The sequence below is a fragment of the Symphodus melops genome, assembly GCF_947650265.1.
Source record: "Symphodus melops genome assembly, chromosome: 3".
In the NCBI taxonomy this organism is placed as follows: Eukaryota; Metazoa; Chordata; class Actinopteri; order Labriformes; family Labridae; genus Symphodus; species Symphodus melops.
In genome coordinates, this window is record NC_136693.1 from 1,518,505 (window position 1) to 1,533,349 (window position 14,845).

A 14,845-nucleotide genomic window follows, 5' to 3' on the forward strand; every position below is an offset into this window, starting at 1 on the left:
GGGGGCGTGGCCAGACACAGCTCATTTACATATTTAAAGCTACAGACACAGAAACAGCCTGTTCTGAGCAGGGCTGAAATAGAGGGGTTTATAGACATGATCAAACACAGGATCAGAGTGGATTTACAACAACAGAATAAATGACAGAATATATATGTTGGTAACTTTTAATAAGAAATAAAGAATCACCTCCAGCGTCATGTCGGCTCTCAGCTGCATCAGAGACGACCAGTTTCTGGCCGAGCCGCTGAAGGAGGACTCAGCCAGGAGCAGCGGGACGGTCCGGTGACCTAAACCGGACTCCAGAGTCACCTGGACCACCTGCAGGGCAACAACATGTCATCAGCAGAGAGCGATGACGTTTCAGAGTATGCTGCATTCAAAGACAAGCCGACGTCTCGGACCTTGATCTCTGCGTCGAAGCTCTCGCCCTCGTTCTGTCCGTCCTGCTCGGTGAAGCTCTCGGTGACCTCCATTGCCTGGTCAACTCCCAGGAACCAGTAGTTACAGCCGTAGATGTTCATGACGGACCAGAGGTCAGACGTGTCCAGCTTGGACTCCGTGCTCTGCTCGTCTTGCTGCTGCTTCGTGGTCATGGCGGCCGTTATCGTCATCACCGTGTTGAGGATGAACGGAGAGATCTGCAGGAAAAAAACAAAGTTATCAGAGGAACTCTTGAATTCAAGGTCGGTGTGAGCGAACGCTGCGGCGTCGACGTATTCAGACGTTAAGAAGCCGATTGATTTCCGATTGATTTCACTTTTACAAATCCACGACGGGATCAACGAGCGTACCTTGACGATGACCTCCTCCACCACCACGGAGCCGCTCAGTGGTCGGTTGGGATGGGTTTCGGTTTCCAAGGCGACGGAGCAGGGCCTCAGCACCTGAAGGACAGAGGGGGACGGATCAGTCAGGAGGTCAGGGAAGTAAAAATCGAGAATCATCGCCGCGGTGTTCTGCAGCGCCCCCTGGTGTTGGTCACGTGACCTTACCGTGGTGACGGCCTTGTCCTCCTTGTTGGATCGGATGAAGGGGCAGGCGAGGACCTTCAGCTCCCTCATGTTGGCTCTCATGTTCTGGGTGCCGTCCGCCTCGCCCTGCAGTGAGAAGTCACACTGAAAGGAGGCCACGAGCGCGGGGGCGTCGGCCTTCATCAGGCTGGCCACGAACACCACCTCCGGGTCCACCACCACCGCCCGAAGACGAGTCCTGCCCGCCGACGCTGCGGAGAGAAGAGAGATCTGTCTGACTCTGCTTCAGGGAGGAATAAATAATTTAATTTCTTTACATCCTGGTCTTACCCGTCTTCGGCTCAGCTCGCGGCTCGGCGGTCTGTTTCAGCGGCAGTCTGTCGCCCTGCGTGGACGCGGCGCTCTGAGTCGGATTTTGCGGCAGAGCCTTCAAAAAGAAATCGGCGACGGCCATCAGAAACTCCACGCTGGCACAGAGGTAGAGCTTCTGTAGAACGGCCACCACCTCCCTCTCTGCGGCGCTCTGTCGGTACGTCACGTCGACCATCACCTCAGAACTCTGCTCATCTCTGCGACCGAGCATCCTGCGGTCACAACGCACGCAGGCGAGCGTTAACAGCACGCCGGGGTTTACATGAATACTCCAGAATCCAGCGGTCATGTGACTCCTACCGTGAGGTCGCCCTCTCCATGCCGCTCCTCAGGTCGTCCAGCGTGCAGTCGGTGAGGATGGTGGTCACCTCCACGCTGCCGCTGCTCAGAGTCCGGCCAGACGTCTTCAGCAGGTGCAGAGCGAATTCACCCAGTCGGAGGTTCTCCTGGCGCCGCAGCTCGGCGGGCTGCAGGGAAGAGGAGCGACAATCAATCACAAGATCCGACGCCAACCAGCTGATCCACGGCCAGCTGAACCAGACGCTCATTCACAAAGGTCACATCAGCTCGCCGCTGCAGATCTCACATGATTATTGCCCGTTTTTTTTTTTTTCTCGGTCGAGCAGACTCGTGCGCCTCTCTCACCTGTTTGGGGTCGCTGCTGTACAGAACCAAACCAAGAGACTCGATGTTGAAGTTGAACTTCATGGTCTCCACAGGTTCCTCCTCGTCCTCGTCACCGCTCACGGCCTTTTTCCTAACATCACCTGAACGCAGGAAACACAAATCACATCTACAGAACACTGTAGAACACTGTGTGTGTGTGTGTGTGTGTGTGTGTGTGTGTGTGTGTGTGTGTGTGTGTGTGTGTGTGTGTGTGTCAGACCTGTGTCGGGGTCTCCGACTCCTCGAGCCTGCAGATTGGACACCTGTTTGGGGGCGGCGGACTCCAGGCTGCTCGCCTCTCCCAGATTTTCCGTGAGGATCTTGAGCAGCACCTTCAGGTCGTCCTGACTCAACTTCACCTTCAGGGCGATCACACACACACACACACACACACACACACTCTAATCAAACAGCACCCAGCTGATCACACACACACTCAGGTCTGGGCTCTGACGTCTAAGGGGACTCGGGTCACTACAGACCAGCTGACCACACGGAGGATTCTAGCAGCGCTACACGTGAGCATGGATGGAAACTGATTGTACCTTCGGCGGCGTGCAAGTCGACTGATTGCATAAAAAAAAAAAAAAAAAGAACAGACAGAATCGGTCACGGTGTGGAAACCTGCTCAACCGTTTCTACCGAACAACGTGAGAAAGAAACTCTGACGAGAAGGACGAACATTCACAGAAACGAAGCTCATGCACGACGTGATCCAACGACTCACATTTTAATCTTTAATGATCAAACCGAGGCATCCGGCGGGGTCACTTTAATATCTGATCACTCGTAAAAAAAAATTAAAAAAAACCTTATCAGAGTCTTTAAGAACCTGATGGTCATCTTTTTGTTTAATTTCAGGTCCTGGACATTTAAAGGGGAAATCTGTGAAATAAGTAGTGAAATGAATCATGGTGGGAAACAGCTGCTCTCTGCTCCTCCTACCTTCATGGGCTTCAGATCTCCATCGATCTCCACGGCAACCATTTTCTTGTACCAGGAGGCTGCCAGGTTTCTCTTGATGTTCAGGTTCAGGTTTACGGGTTCCAGCAGCTCGATGCTGGGTCGACTCGCAGCCGGGTCGAGGCAGGTCCTGAACGAGAACACCAAAGTTTAGATTAGACTCTGTCAGACGTGTTCGGAGAAGAACGAGCGCTTCTCCTCCAACGTGCACACAAATCTGAGGTAGAACCTGAAGAAGAAGCAACTCGAAGAAAATAAACCAATCAAGCAGCCGATAATATCCAGAGATGCATCATATCGCTCATTTCATCGCAGACGTGCATCGACGTTGCTGCATCACACGATCAGCTCTCACCAGCAGAGGGCGCTCAACACGCATCATCACTCTGCAGAGTGTCGAGCGGTGACGCACGTCCATCTTTGTCATCATTCAAGATTTTATTTTTCAAATGTATCCGTCTCGACAGTTTAGAGACAGAACCAGCAAAGATATTGGCTGATACATTTTTCATCTTTCTAATATCTATTTTTGGTATCGGCTCCTAAAAGCCGATCTCTGGTTGTCATGCAGATCTGACCTGGACAGCTTCAGGTGCTTCAGCTGGACGTCCATGTTGTCGATCACAGCCGGCAGCGGGCATCCTTCGGCGGGCAGCAGGCTGAAGCTGTTCCCCACCGTGATCAGCCCGAGGTCCATCACCAGCGCGTCGAGGGAGGTGGACGACTGAGGGATGACGATGAGCGGCGCCTTCAGGTTGATGGCCACGGAGAGACGGAAACTCTTCTGGGCGAAGTCTCGGACGCTCGACGCCGCCTTCTCCGCAGCCTGAGCCGTGGCGGCGGTTAAAGCCTCTTTAGCCGTCTGAAAGTTGTTGGTGAAGTTCTGAATGGAGAGATATTAAAAAAAGTTAGACGCCTGAATGTAACTCTGACCTTCTGACCTTAAACGGACTGTTACCGACACTCACCAGCAGAGACATGATGAACTTGTGCAGGTAAACCACCTGGATGCAGCCCACACTCAGCTTCAGTCGGCCGTCAGTTTTGGAGGTGTCGGAGTAACCTGCGCCCTCCGTGGCGTTGGGCGTCAAACTCACGGTGAAGCTGAACACCTCGTCGCCCACGATGGAGATGGCCTGAAGGACAGCTGAGTTACTTTTCATAGAAATGAGTCTGAGACAAGAAAGGTAAAATAAGATGTTTTCTTGTTATCTAAAGAAAAAAAAGCTGTTGTTTCGGATTTGTTGTTTGTTGTTCTTTTACTATTTCTTCTTCTGCTACTGTTTCTTCTACTCCTACTTTTACTTCTTCTACTTCTTATCTACTAATTCATTTGCTACTTCTTGTTCTTCTTCTATTTCTACTTTTTTAACTTCTTCATACTGTTTATTCTTCTACTATTTCTGCTTTCTTAACTTCTTCATACTGTTTCTTCTTCTACTATTTGTTCTTCTGCTTTTACTTCATTTTCTTCTTCTACCACTATTCCTTGTTCTTCCACAGCTACTTTCACTTCTTCTACTTCTTGTTCTAATTTTACATCTGTTTTTTATTCTGCTATTTCCTCTTCTTCTACTTCTTCCACTTTTCTTCATGTTCTACTAATTCTTCCTCTACTTCTGCTAATTCTTCTTCATTCAGCAGTGTTTTGAGTAACATTTCACTACGACGCATTCACACGCATTTTCCACAGGGAAATGCAAACTGTCGAGGTCGGCTCTCTCGTTAGGAGTGCGATTCAGGACTAGACTTGAGTTGTCCAGCTGCAGGTTATTGGGGCTGGAGCGTTTTTTTTATGGGTTGATGGTGAGAAGAAGCAGTGAGGCTCCAGGACGGATGGATTCATGTTTTCCCGTTAGGATGTGAGGTGCGTTCATCGCTCAGATGGAGACGATCAGGGATGAAGGGATTTGTTTCAAGCTGTTTGCGATTAACAGTGAGTTGAATTTTCAGACTTTGAGGTCGACCCATCTTAAAGTCTCTTAAAGTTCTTTGACTGTGTTATTCGCATTTTTATCAGGGGATTAAAAGCAATTGAAAGTAAAGGATTTATTGATAGCCACATGCTAGGCGGGCCTCTGTTGGCACAGGCTCTGTGAACTGAGCAGGAACTTCTGATTAAATGTGATCCTTTCAGAGTCACATCACTGACCTTCTCGTGTACGCTCTTTGGATCGATGTCCAGGACGAGGAAATCCCTCAGACTGGCCGAGATGTGAGTTTGCGCTCCTTGCATCAGCAGAGAGCCTTTGATACCTGAAAGAGCCGAGGAGTCGGATGATTCAGAGTTTGTGTTGAACACTGACAGAAGACAAAAAGCCAAACGTGCGATTGGGAACCTTGGATCTTTATGTCGGCGATGTTGCAGCTCTTGTCGCACACCAGGACGTTGAAGGCTCCCAGGTTCATCATCACCTTGAGGTCAATGACCTCGCTGTCTGCGGACGACACCAGGGCTGCTGACGGGAGGAAGCACAACACATGGTGAAGACGCCGCAGTGAGCTCATCGTGCTCCATGTTTGTGATAGGCTTACTGGACTTCGCCGGCGCAGTCTTGTCCTCCGTCTTCGGTCTGATCTCTCTTTCTGGAGACGAGACGCTGGCGGACGACAGCGCCGCAGAAATGAAGTTGATGGATGAAAGCAGAGCCTCGGTGTGGAGCATGAGGTCGAGGGAGGTGAAGGTCACCTACAGAGAACGAGGAAACAAACCCGATAAGCTTCCTGAGAACTTCAAGCTTATTCATTTTTATTTGGTCATTGTATTTTATTTATTCATTTTTATCATTTTTATTGATTGTAACTAAGAAGTCTGAGTGATTCAGGGTTTTTATTTTAGAAAAATGTTGACTACACACCACTTGCACTGTATGTCCTGAACTTGATTTGATAAAATATGAGGATTTTTTTGTTGTGTAGTGAAAAAGCACTGTGGGCCTTAATCGTCCTACTTCACGCGCTGCATCGTTTACAGTCCAACGAGCGAGTTGAGACGCTGTTGCTGGGTTTTTTTTCCCGTTTTTTTTCTGTCAGATAAAATGTGAAAGTGTAATTCACCCCTTCAGATATTTTCTGAAACTTCAGACAGCAGTTTTTTTTTGGGGTTATATCTCCACGATGAGACTCGGTTGCCACGGTAACAACGAGTCACTTCAATGAAGCGAAATGAAGCAGTTTATTCCAGGTTGGGACACAGACGTTTATCCTGCTGAAATGTGATTGGCCCGTACTACTCGGACTACGACGGTTCAACAAACAGAAACCAGAACACTTCTGACAGACGGCGCTGGACGAACTCACATTGATCATCTTCTCCGTGTTCTTGTAGGTGGTTGAGAAGTTTGGTCCTGAGCGGTCCGCCTGAGGAAACACAGAAAGAGTGAGGTGGATGAAAACGACCTTGAATCCTTTCCTTCTCTCTGCTCATTGGTTAATCTGTACGTCTGTGGTCACCTTGAAATACTGCACTTTGAGCAGTTCACTTCCTGATTCCACGGACGAGCTGATGAGACACAGCGGCTCGCTGTTAGAATCTGAAACGACAAAACAAATCCGAGCGTCAGATCGCGCGGCGTTAGCTTTGACCACGTGTGAGAGCGTTTCAGTTTTTTACCTCTGAACTCGTGGCACTCCAGGGTGATCTTTTTAACGTACGTGGAGGCGCACATGTCGTACTTCCTGACTTTGGTGTCGATGCCGAGCTGAGCGACGTGGAAGACCAGGAAGGGCGACTCCTCCTGCTCTTTGGGCTTCTTCAGGGTCAGCAGCACCTTGGGAAAGGAAAGGGGGACACAGTCAGACCTGTGGTTCCTGAATGAGTCCTGAATAATAAATCTACTGCGACAGAATCTGAATTTTCAGAGGACGTCTCTGAACTAAAACTCCCGTGAGATGTCGGACCTCTTTGAGTTCAAAGTTGAGCAGAACGTTGACGGTGTTTTCGCTCAGATCTCCGTTGGTGGTCACCAGAACTCCATTTGATCCCGTCTCCAATGGCAACGCCTCCAGCTGCTGCTCGCCGAGCTCCGCCTTCTCTGAGGAAGGAAACACGTTTTAATACAGGCATCACACGGCACATCCTCGTTACATCTCCCCGCCGTGCACCGAGAGAGGGAAGTTACCTGGAGCCGCCTGTTTTTTAACGTCCCCGCTGAGTTCTGCGCCGCCGTCGCCGATGTTCTCCACCAGGATCTTCATCAGCACGCCGACGTCTTCCTCGCCCAGACTCATCTGACCGACACAACAAACGGTTTTCTCGTCTTCAGAAAAAACAAAAACATGACAACATCTCAAAGTACCTGCAGACGCAACAGCAACTCACATTGAGGGAGCGGATGACTCCCTGGACCTGGACTCCAGGGATCTTGGTGAACCAGGAAGCGGCGAGGTTCCTGGTGACGAGCAGCTCTAAGTTGATTGGCTTGAGGATCTCGATGTCCGGCTGAGAGGAGCCGTGTTTCAGCGTGGTCCTGACAACACATTTTAATGAACACAGTGTCAAGTCAGCCCAGTGATTGACAGCCCGCCTCTCACCCAATCACAGCTGGGATCGGCTTTAGATGTCTTGCTCTATCCAATCAGAGCTCAGGATTTTTTTCTGAATTTCCCCCCGGCGACAAATCAAGTTTTTTATTTTATTTAACTGGAAAGATTTGTCACACATCACTTCCCTGTTCGCTCTGAATACTCGTTGACGGATGATGATGATGATGATGCTCAGAGTGTGTCGGTACCTGGAGAGCTTCAGCTGAGTCAGCTTGACGTCCATCTTCTCCACCACCGCCGGGAGAGAAAAGCCGTCAGCGGGCAGCAGCGAGAAGCTGTTCCCCACGGTGATCAGACCCAGATCCACCACCACGGCGTTATGGGAGGTGGACGACTGCGGGATGACGATGAGCGGCGCCTTCAGCTTGATGTCCATGGAGAGACGGAAGCTCTTTTGAGCGAAGCCCCGGACGCTGGACGCCGCCTTCTCCGCCGCCTGAGCCGTGGCGGCGCTCAGAGCTTCTTTGGCCGTTTGGAAGTTATCGACGAACATCTGGAGGAGGAGGAGGAGGAGGAGAGCGTTCAGGAGTGAGGACGCAGCGGCACACGATGATGAGGAAGCACAGTCAGAGGGGAGCCATTGTGAGGCGTTCACTGGCCTGGACAAAGCGTTCGGTCATTTCTGTTTCAAAAACCGTCAAATGAACAATCGAACGTCAGAATCGCACATCTGACCCAACATCTGGGTGCAGAGCATTTCTTTCCACAACTGGAAAACTTAGGATCTAAAATGTTGACTTTTCTGAGAAAAAAAAAAAACATTATGGCTATAAAATTCGTCTTTAAACAGTCAAAGAAAAAAAAAAAAAAAAGGAGCAGAAAGTCTTCAGTGTCACTCGTGAATATCAGAAATATCAAATCTTTTTAGTTATGACCAATTAGCAGAGGGTCAAAGGTTCGAGGACGTCTTTGAAACAGAAATAAACTTCAAAACGTTAGAGACCTTTTTGTTCAGGGAGGGAAGTGAGGTCACACAGGCGGGGGGGGGGGGGGGGGGGGGGGGGGCAGTGAGGAGGAGGGGGGTCAATGATGGCAGCTGAGTGAGTTGCATAGCATTGATGGAGAATAACTTGTGCATGAAAAGCATGAGGTCCAAACAAATCTCCCTCTGGATCATAAAAACCTACGTGCGCTGGATTTCTCTCTCCAACTCAAAAATGCTCGAGTAACTGATGACCTTAAACTGAGATGATATCTGAGGTGGGCTGAAGGTGCGAGGTGGAAGTCTCTTAGTGAAAGCTAAAAGCGGCAGGGTTTTTTTTTTTTTTTTAATGCAGGTTCAGAGAGCTCGACGCTGGAAGCTGTACCTCATCGGCAGACGCATACTGAAAGCTAAAAGAAGCCTGGAGGAACAAAAAGACATCAGACAGAGCAGAAACATGAGAGACAGGAAGCTGCAGAGAGAAACGTGCAACACACATGTTCACTTCTCACACTGACACGCTACAATCACAGCAAACAAACACACACACGGTAAACTGCTGGAAAGACTTTTCATATGTCCCTCCTGTTTCAACACCTTAAATATTTTTAGTATTTTTATTATTACATACATTTATTATTTATTTATTATTGTTATTATTATTTATTACATACATTAATCATTATTACTATTATACACATTGTTATTTTTTAATTATTATTATTACATACATTATTTATTTATTTATTATTATTATGATTGTTATTTATTACATACATCATTTATTATTTTTATTATTATTATTTATTACATTATGTATTATGATTTATTTATGATTTTTTAAATATTAATTATTATTTATTACCTACATTATTATTATTATTTATTACATACAGTATTTATTACATTATTATTATTATTAAACACATTATTATTTATTATTATTATTATTTTTTTTTTTAATATTAAATATTTGTTTGTTCGTGCGTCCAGCTTTTTAGAACAGCCAATTAAAAAACAAAAGCCCTGCTCTGAAACGAGCTGTGATAGGCCGAAAAGCCTTTCATCGTTAAAGTTAAATGTGGATTTGGCGGCGCAGTGGTTAGCGCGCACGTCTGTGCCATGTGTGGAGGCTGTAGTCCTGGACGCAGATCTCTATCCACACATGCAGAAGATTTCTGACTTCCTGTTTTTGTCATTGTGGGACAGAGAGTGTAGATGAAACAGGAAGTTTAACACGAGTGGAGTGGGGACTTGTGTGTTCGGTCAGATCACAGTGTTGATGTGTACTGAAAGTGTCTGACCAGGAGCGACATGAGGAACTTGTGCAGGTAGACGATCTGGATGCAGCCCAGACGCATGGTGACCTTCCCGTCCACCTTCGACATGTCGCTGTAGCCCTCGCCCTCGGTCGCCCCCGTATACAAGGACAGTTTGAAGCTGAACACCTCCTCGCCCACGATGGACACCGCCTGCAGGGAGGAGGAGGAGGAGGAGGCGTGTTAGGGTTATCACTTGCTGATTTTAAACATCCGGCTCGTCAGACAGAAAAGAAGAACTGAGATGAATAAAAGGTGTTTCTGTTGTCGACCTTCCTGTGGACGGTTTTGGGGTTAACGTCTGTGACCACGATGTCTCTGAGCCGCGCGAACACCTCCGTCTCCTTCGCCTGCACCAGCACAGACGCATCGATTCCTGCAGGGCGGCGACAGCGACACGTTCAACCGGACGTCTTTTACTTCCAACAGAATCTCAACTCGATTGGAAAAACTGGGGACTGACCTTGGATTCGGATGTCGGCGATGCTGCAGCGGTCGTCACACACCTCCACGCGGAAGCAGCCCAACATGGCAAACAGCTTGAAGCTGAACACGCCGCCATCTTTGGCCGATTTAGACACTGCAGAGAGAGCAGAAGCCTCGTGTGTCACTTCCTGTCCGACACACACACACACACACACCTGTGAGCAGTCTGAACTCACCTGTCCTGCCCTGTTCGATCTTCTCCACTTCCTGTTTTTTGGCGTCCTGCTCGCGGCCGGCGCCGGGTTTGGACGGCATGGCGCTGCTCAGGAAGTTGATGGTGGACAGGAGAGCTTTAGTGTGGAGGAGGAAGTGCAGAGAGGAGAACTCCACCTTGAAACAGGTAAACAAGGTCGCCTTCAGGATCGCACAAAAATATGAAATCTACGACTCAACGAGGGAAAAATGGCGGTGAAACATCGTGGTCATTCTGAGGCCCGTTTTTCCCGTACTGCGCCAGAGCTCAAAGTAAACATTACAAATTAAACCTGTGCAATGAAAGACATGTACATAACCTCTGCAGAAATAGAAAATATATGTGTGAATGCGTCTGGACAGATTTTAAAGGAAAACCGGAGTTCTTGTGAATCGTCTTTCGAACGATTGTTGAGAAGAACGAACGCACGATGACGTCCAAGTTTAGAACCCGTGCAGACAGTGAAGGCCTCAAACCAAAGTTCACCCACCTTCATCGTCTGCTCCGTGTTGTTGAACACAGTCTGGAAGCTGGGTCCGCTCTGTTCGGCCTGCAGGGCGACACACACGACAAACAGGTCAGGACAGCGCCATCAGGTGGGCGGGGTCACTCAGCAGACAGGAAGCTTCATCCTCTGCGTGTTCTTCATGGCTTCTCTTACCTCGGATGATCTTCACTTCCTAAACTTCAACCTGCTCCTCCGTCTGTTCCTAAACCCTCTAACTTGTTCTGTCCCTGTAGCTCATCTTGTCCAGAGATGATCTGTGTGTGTGCTCACCTTGATGAACTCCACCTTCAGCAGGTCGGAGCCCTGCTGCTCTGAAGAGCTGATGATGTGGAGAGGTCGGTTCCTGCCGTCTGGAGAGAAAACACAGAAACTAAAGGTCACTCAAGGTCGCAAAGAGGACGGCTGCTGAACAGGTGAAGCTCTCAGTCAGGTTTTTCTATTCTTCTCCAGGTGTCAAAAAAGTCATAAACAAATTTGGTTTTTCTGTAACTCTGACCTCTAGTGTTTAAATTGGGCCAATCAGAGATGAGCAGTTCTGGGTTTTTTTCGTTTTTTGTATTAAATCCGGGTGTGACGTTGTTACCTGGAACGTCACAGTAGTCCAGCGTGATCCTGCGCAGGTACGAGGTGACGCTCATGTCGAACGCCCGTTTCTTCCCCTCGGCTCCGAGCTGACACACGCTGAAGGAGAGGACCGTCTTCTCCTGGTCCACCTGCCGGGTCAGCTCCAACAGCACCTGAACGCACCACACACACACACACTCAACTGTTTCACATGGACTCCGTTTAAAAATTAAAACATTACGCCCGTTCATCAAGGCTGGTGGTAGGCTCCGCCCCCTGAGGTCACATGACGGAAACAAACCTCTTTGACTTCAAACTTGAACTGAAGGTCGGTGAGTTCCTCCAGGGCCAAGCGCTGCTGATCTTCATCGTTCGACTTCTCACTGGATTCTTCGTCTGAATCTGAAACACGGCAGCACGAAAAACTAAAAAAACGAGAGCGGCGAGCGAGAGAACGACCTCATCGCTCTGAGATGAACGCATCCAAGTGCAAACAGACGTTGCTGTCAGCTGAAGACGTCAACATGTACAAACACTTCCTCCATAGCGCACTGCTGATGGAAACATTTGTTCGCACTGTACCTTTAAATTACGTCCGCGCCGTCTCCATGACAACAGTTTGTTTACTCGACATAAATCCTTTACTATCATAAAGTCGGCTGCAGCTTTAAAAAAAAAAACGTGTTTTTTTATGACTTATTTTGAAGCTCTTTGTTTACGGTTTTTTTTTTGTGTCAAAAACGAGCCAATCAGGCGTCAGCAGCACTAACCTGAATCCATGGCGTTGAGGAGGGAGGGGTGAAGGCTGAGCGGTTGTTGTCTGGCCCCCACCAAGGGAAGCATCTGCAGCAGGAAACAAAGCCAAATATGGTCACGTGGTAACACCGGTCCGCAGCTGCTCACTTCACATCTCTCTCCTAAACCGGGACGGGTCGGCGTTGGACCGACCTCGCTCGACATAAATGTTGTCTTTATTTCAGACCGCAGCGAAGGCGGACGGTGGCGTGCGTACCTTTTCAGCGGGGGTGGACGGGGGCGAGCCCTTGGTGGGGAGAGGGATACTGTCCACCAGCTCCAGAACGTTGTGGATCTTCTGGTCCGAGATCTTGACGTGCAGCAGCGGCAGCTCCCCCGACACCTTCAACCTGAAGCACAGAACGTGACTCGTGAATCGGCGGCGCCGAGTAAAGAAACGAGTCCACGGGTTTGATCGGACTCATCACCTGGGCATCCTGGCGTCCTTCTCCACCATACACTTGGCCAGCTGGACGGTTAAGTCCATCGGTTTGAGGATGTGCTGGACTGAAGAGTCCTGCAGCCGAGCCGACTTCCACGCCTCCCCTGTCAATCAAGCCGAGCCGATTTAGTAAAACACAAACTTCCCCGCTGATGTGTGTGTGTGTGTGTGTGTGTGTGTGTGTGTGTGTGTGTGTGTGTGCGTGTACCTGACTTGCTGTAGAGCACCTGGACTCTTCGCAGCTCCACGTTGTATCTCTCGTAGGCTCGATCCATGATTTCCTCCAGCGACGAGAAGGACGATGAAGACGAGTTCACGCCGCTCTGCTCCACGCTGTTGAACTGCGGCGTGAAAAAACGTAACGTCAAATATCCGCCGAGCCGCACCCTCGGCGTCTTACATTAAAACTTCAGAACTGACCTGTAAACTACCGAAGTCTACGATGATGAGGTCCGACGTGCTGCTGTACAGGCCCGACTTTGGGATCAGCAGGTAGGACGGCTTCAGGTCGATCCTCAGATCCAAGACCTTCCTGGTTTCTATCATGTGAGACAAACCTGCAGGAGGAGCAAAACACTCAGCAACACTTCACACACACACAGAAGTGACAGATCCCTGAAACCCACCTGTGGCCGTCTTCTCTTTGAACTCCTCCAGTTTGGAGAGCGTGGCCGAGGTCAGGACCTCCAGGTCGACGCCTTTCCCCGTTTTGAAGAACTCGGCCAAACTGTTCACCGTCAGCTGGAGGAGGGAACGCAGGAAACACGTTTGACTTCAAGACTCACATGATCAGGGTCCCCACGTGGGCCAAGTCTGATCTGATTGGCCGGCCGATCTGCTCTCTCTCGTAATTGGTCAGTCGCCCAGCTTTGTTCTCAGATATGTCCCGCCTCTTTTTACCACATTGGGAATGCTACAGTGAGTCCGAGGGGAGCTTGAGCTTGCTTGGATCAGTGACCTCTTTGTCTTGTGATGTCACAACGGCAATTTTCATTAAGGGCGGGGGAGGGGCCGAGTGTTTCATGCAGCTAATGCTAATGCTAACAGGAGGAGGTAGGAGAAGCCTTTTTGCACATAGATGTGCCGAAACATGAAAACACTCTTCTACACATATTTCACTGATGATAAGAAGATGAATGAAAGGTTCACCGCGTCGTAGATGATCTCGACGGGCTGAGAGTGGACGCGGAGCAGCTGGTCAGCCGTGCTCTCCTCTGGGCTCGTCTCAAACAGGACGCTGAGCAGAGACGACGAGGAGTCTCCCACCGTGGCGATGAGCGACGGCACCACACCCTGCTGCTGTAAACCTGTCACGTACCAGTGCTGCAGCCCCGCCTCCACCCTGCAGGGGGGGGGACACACACACACAGCTTTGTAATCACACACCTGGGGGGTTATGGCTGCGTGCACGATGACACATACTGATGATGTAAAGGGGGCGGGGCCTCACCTGAAGGCCTGAGCTCCGGGTCTCTGAGATATCTTGGTGCTGAGGTCGATCATCTGCACTTTGAGGATTTCCGGGACGTCCGGGAGCTCTCTCACCGTCACCGAGGTCCTGAACAGCTGGAAGGTGACGACCACCGCCACGTACTGAGACACGCACGCAGAGCAACACGCACGCAGAGACAGAACAAACAGACGCCAGATGAGTTATCTGATGTTAGGACAGCTGCAGAGATACAACACGCTAATATTGAGATAGAGGCGGCAAGAGAGGAAAAGGGATGAGGCCTTTCTACAGGCTGGACCTCGTCACACACACACACACACACACACACACACACACACACACACACACACACACACACACACACACACACACACACACACACACACACACACACACACACACACACACACACACACACACACACACACACACACACACACACAGACGATGCGTTTGCTCGTGAATCTTTTTCATTCCAGTCTCAACATCAGTCTGACCTGATCCGTAAATTTTCACAGACATTTAAGACCCGCAGCGGGGAAATTATCCCGGACTGCCGGCCGCTAACATATGCTGTGTTTTCATGTTGTCAACATGTCGCTTAAACAGCCGTGAGTTTCCATCATGTGTGCAGGGAGCGGGT

General features: G+C 49.5%; 1 protein-coding gene across 4 annotated transcripts in view; it reads right to left on the reverse strand.

The window, feature by feature from the left end:
* vps13c (vacuolar protein sorting 13 homolog C) overlaps positions 1 to 14,845 on the reverse strand; it is a 47,408-nt gene that overhangs the window by 16,158 nt on the left and 16,405 nt on the right. For all 4 annotated transcript variants that reach the window (XM_079339705.1, XM_079339704.1, XM_079339703.1 and 1 more), the window contains 37 exons: positions 14,200 to 14,342; positions 13,899 to 14,091; positions 13,376 to 13,490; positions 13,170 to 13,306; positions 12,958 to 13,090; positions 12,736 to 12,853; positions 12,525 to 12,657; positions 12,283 to 12,355; positions 11,814 to 11,914; positions 11,532 to 11,685; positions 11,219 to 11,298; positions 10,931 to 10,990; positions 10,424 to 10,577; positions 10,225 to 10,341; positions 10,034 to 10,137; positions 9,747 to 9,914; positions 7,709 to 8,013; positions 7,297 to 7,444; positions 7,097 to 7,205; positions 6,876 to 7,009; positions 6,589 to 6,745; positions 6,429 to 6,508; positions 6,276 to 6,335; positions 5,511 to 5,664; positions 5,315 to 5,434; positions 5,128 to 5,231; positions 3,944 to 4,111; positions 3,554 to 3,858; positions 2,958 to 3,105; positions 2,233 to 2,371; positions 1,992 to 2,113; positions 1,647 to 1,813; positions 1,305 to 1,558; positions 996 to 1,225; positions 795 to 887; positions 405 to 641; positions 190 to 321 (listed from right to left, as the gene is read on the reverse strand). In XM_079339705.1, the coding sequence (XP_079195831.1) occupies positions 190 to 321; positions 405 to 641; positions 795 to 887; positions 996 to 1,225; positions 1,305 to 1,558; positions 1,647 to 1,813; positions 1,992 to 2,113; positions 2,233 to 2,371; positions 2,958 to 3,105; positions 3,554 to 3,858; positions 3,944 to 4,111; positions 5,128 to 5,231; positions 5,315 to 5,434; positions 5,511 to 5,664; positions 6,276 to 6,335; positions 6,429 to 6,508; positions 6,589 to 6,745; positions 6,876 to 7,009; positions 7,097 to 7,205; positions 7,297 to 7,444; positions 7,709 to 8,013; positions 9,747 to 9,914; positions 10,034 to 10,137; positions 10,225 to 10,341; positions 10,424 to 10,577; positions 10,931 to 10,990; positions 11,219 to 11,298; positions 11,532 to 11,685; positions 11,814 to 11,914; positions 12,283 to 12,355; positions 12,525 to 12,657; positions 12,736 to 12,853; positions 12,958 to 13,090; positions 13,170 to 13,306; positions 13,376 to 13,490; positions 13,899 to 14,091; positions 14,200 to 14,342 (5,349 nt within the window). The remainder of the gene's footprint in view (positions 1 to 189; positions 322 to 404; positions 642 to 794; positions 888 to 995; positions 1,226 to 1,304; positions 1,559 to 1,646; positions 1,814 to 1,991; positions 2,114 to 2,232; positions 2,372 to 2,957; positions 3,106 to 3,553; positions 3,859 to 3,943; positions 4,112 to 5,127; positions 5,232 to 5,314; positions 5,435 to 5,510; positions 5,665 to 6,275; positions 6,336 to 6,428; positions 6,509 to 6,588; positions 6,746 to 6,875; positions 7,010 to 7,096; positions 7,206 to 7,296; positions 7,445 to 7,708; positions 8,014 to 9,746; positions 9,915 to 10,033; positions 10,138 to 10,224; positions 10,342 to 10,423; positions 10,578 to 10,930; positions 10,991 to 11,218; positions 11,299 to 11,531; positions 11,686 to 11,813; positions 11,915 to 12,282; positions 12,356 to 12,524; positions 12,658 to 12,735; positions 12,854 to 12,957; positions 13,091 to 13,169; positions 13,307 to 13,375; positions 13,491 to 13,898; positions 14,092 to 14,199; positions 14,343 to 14,845) is intronic.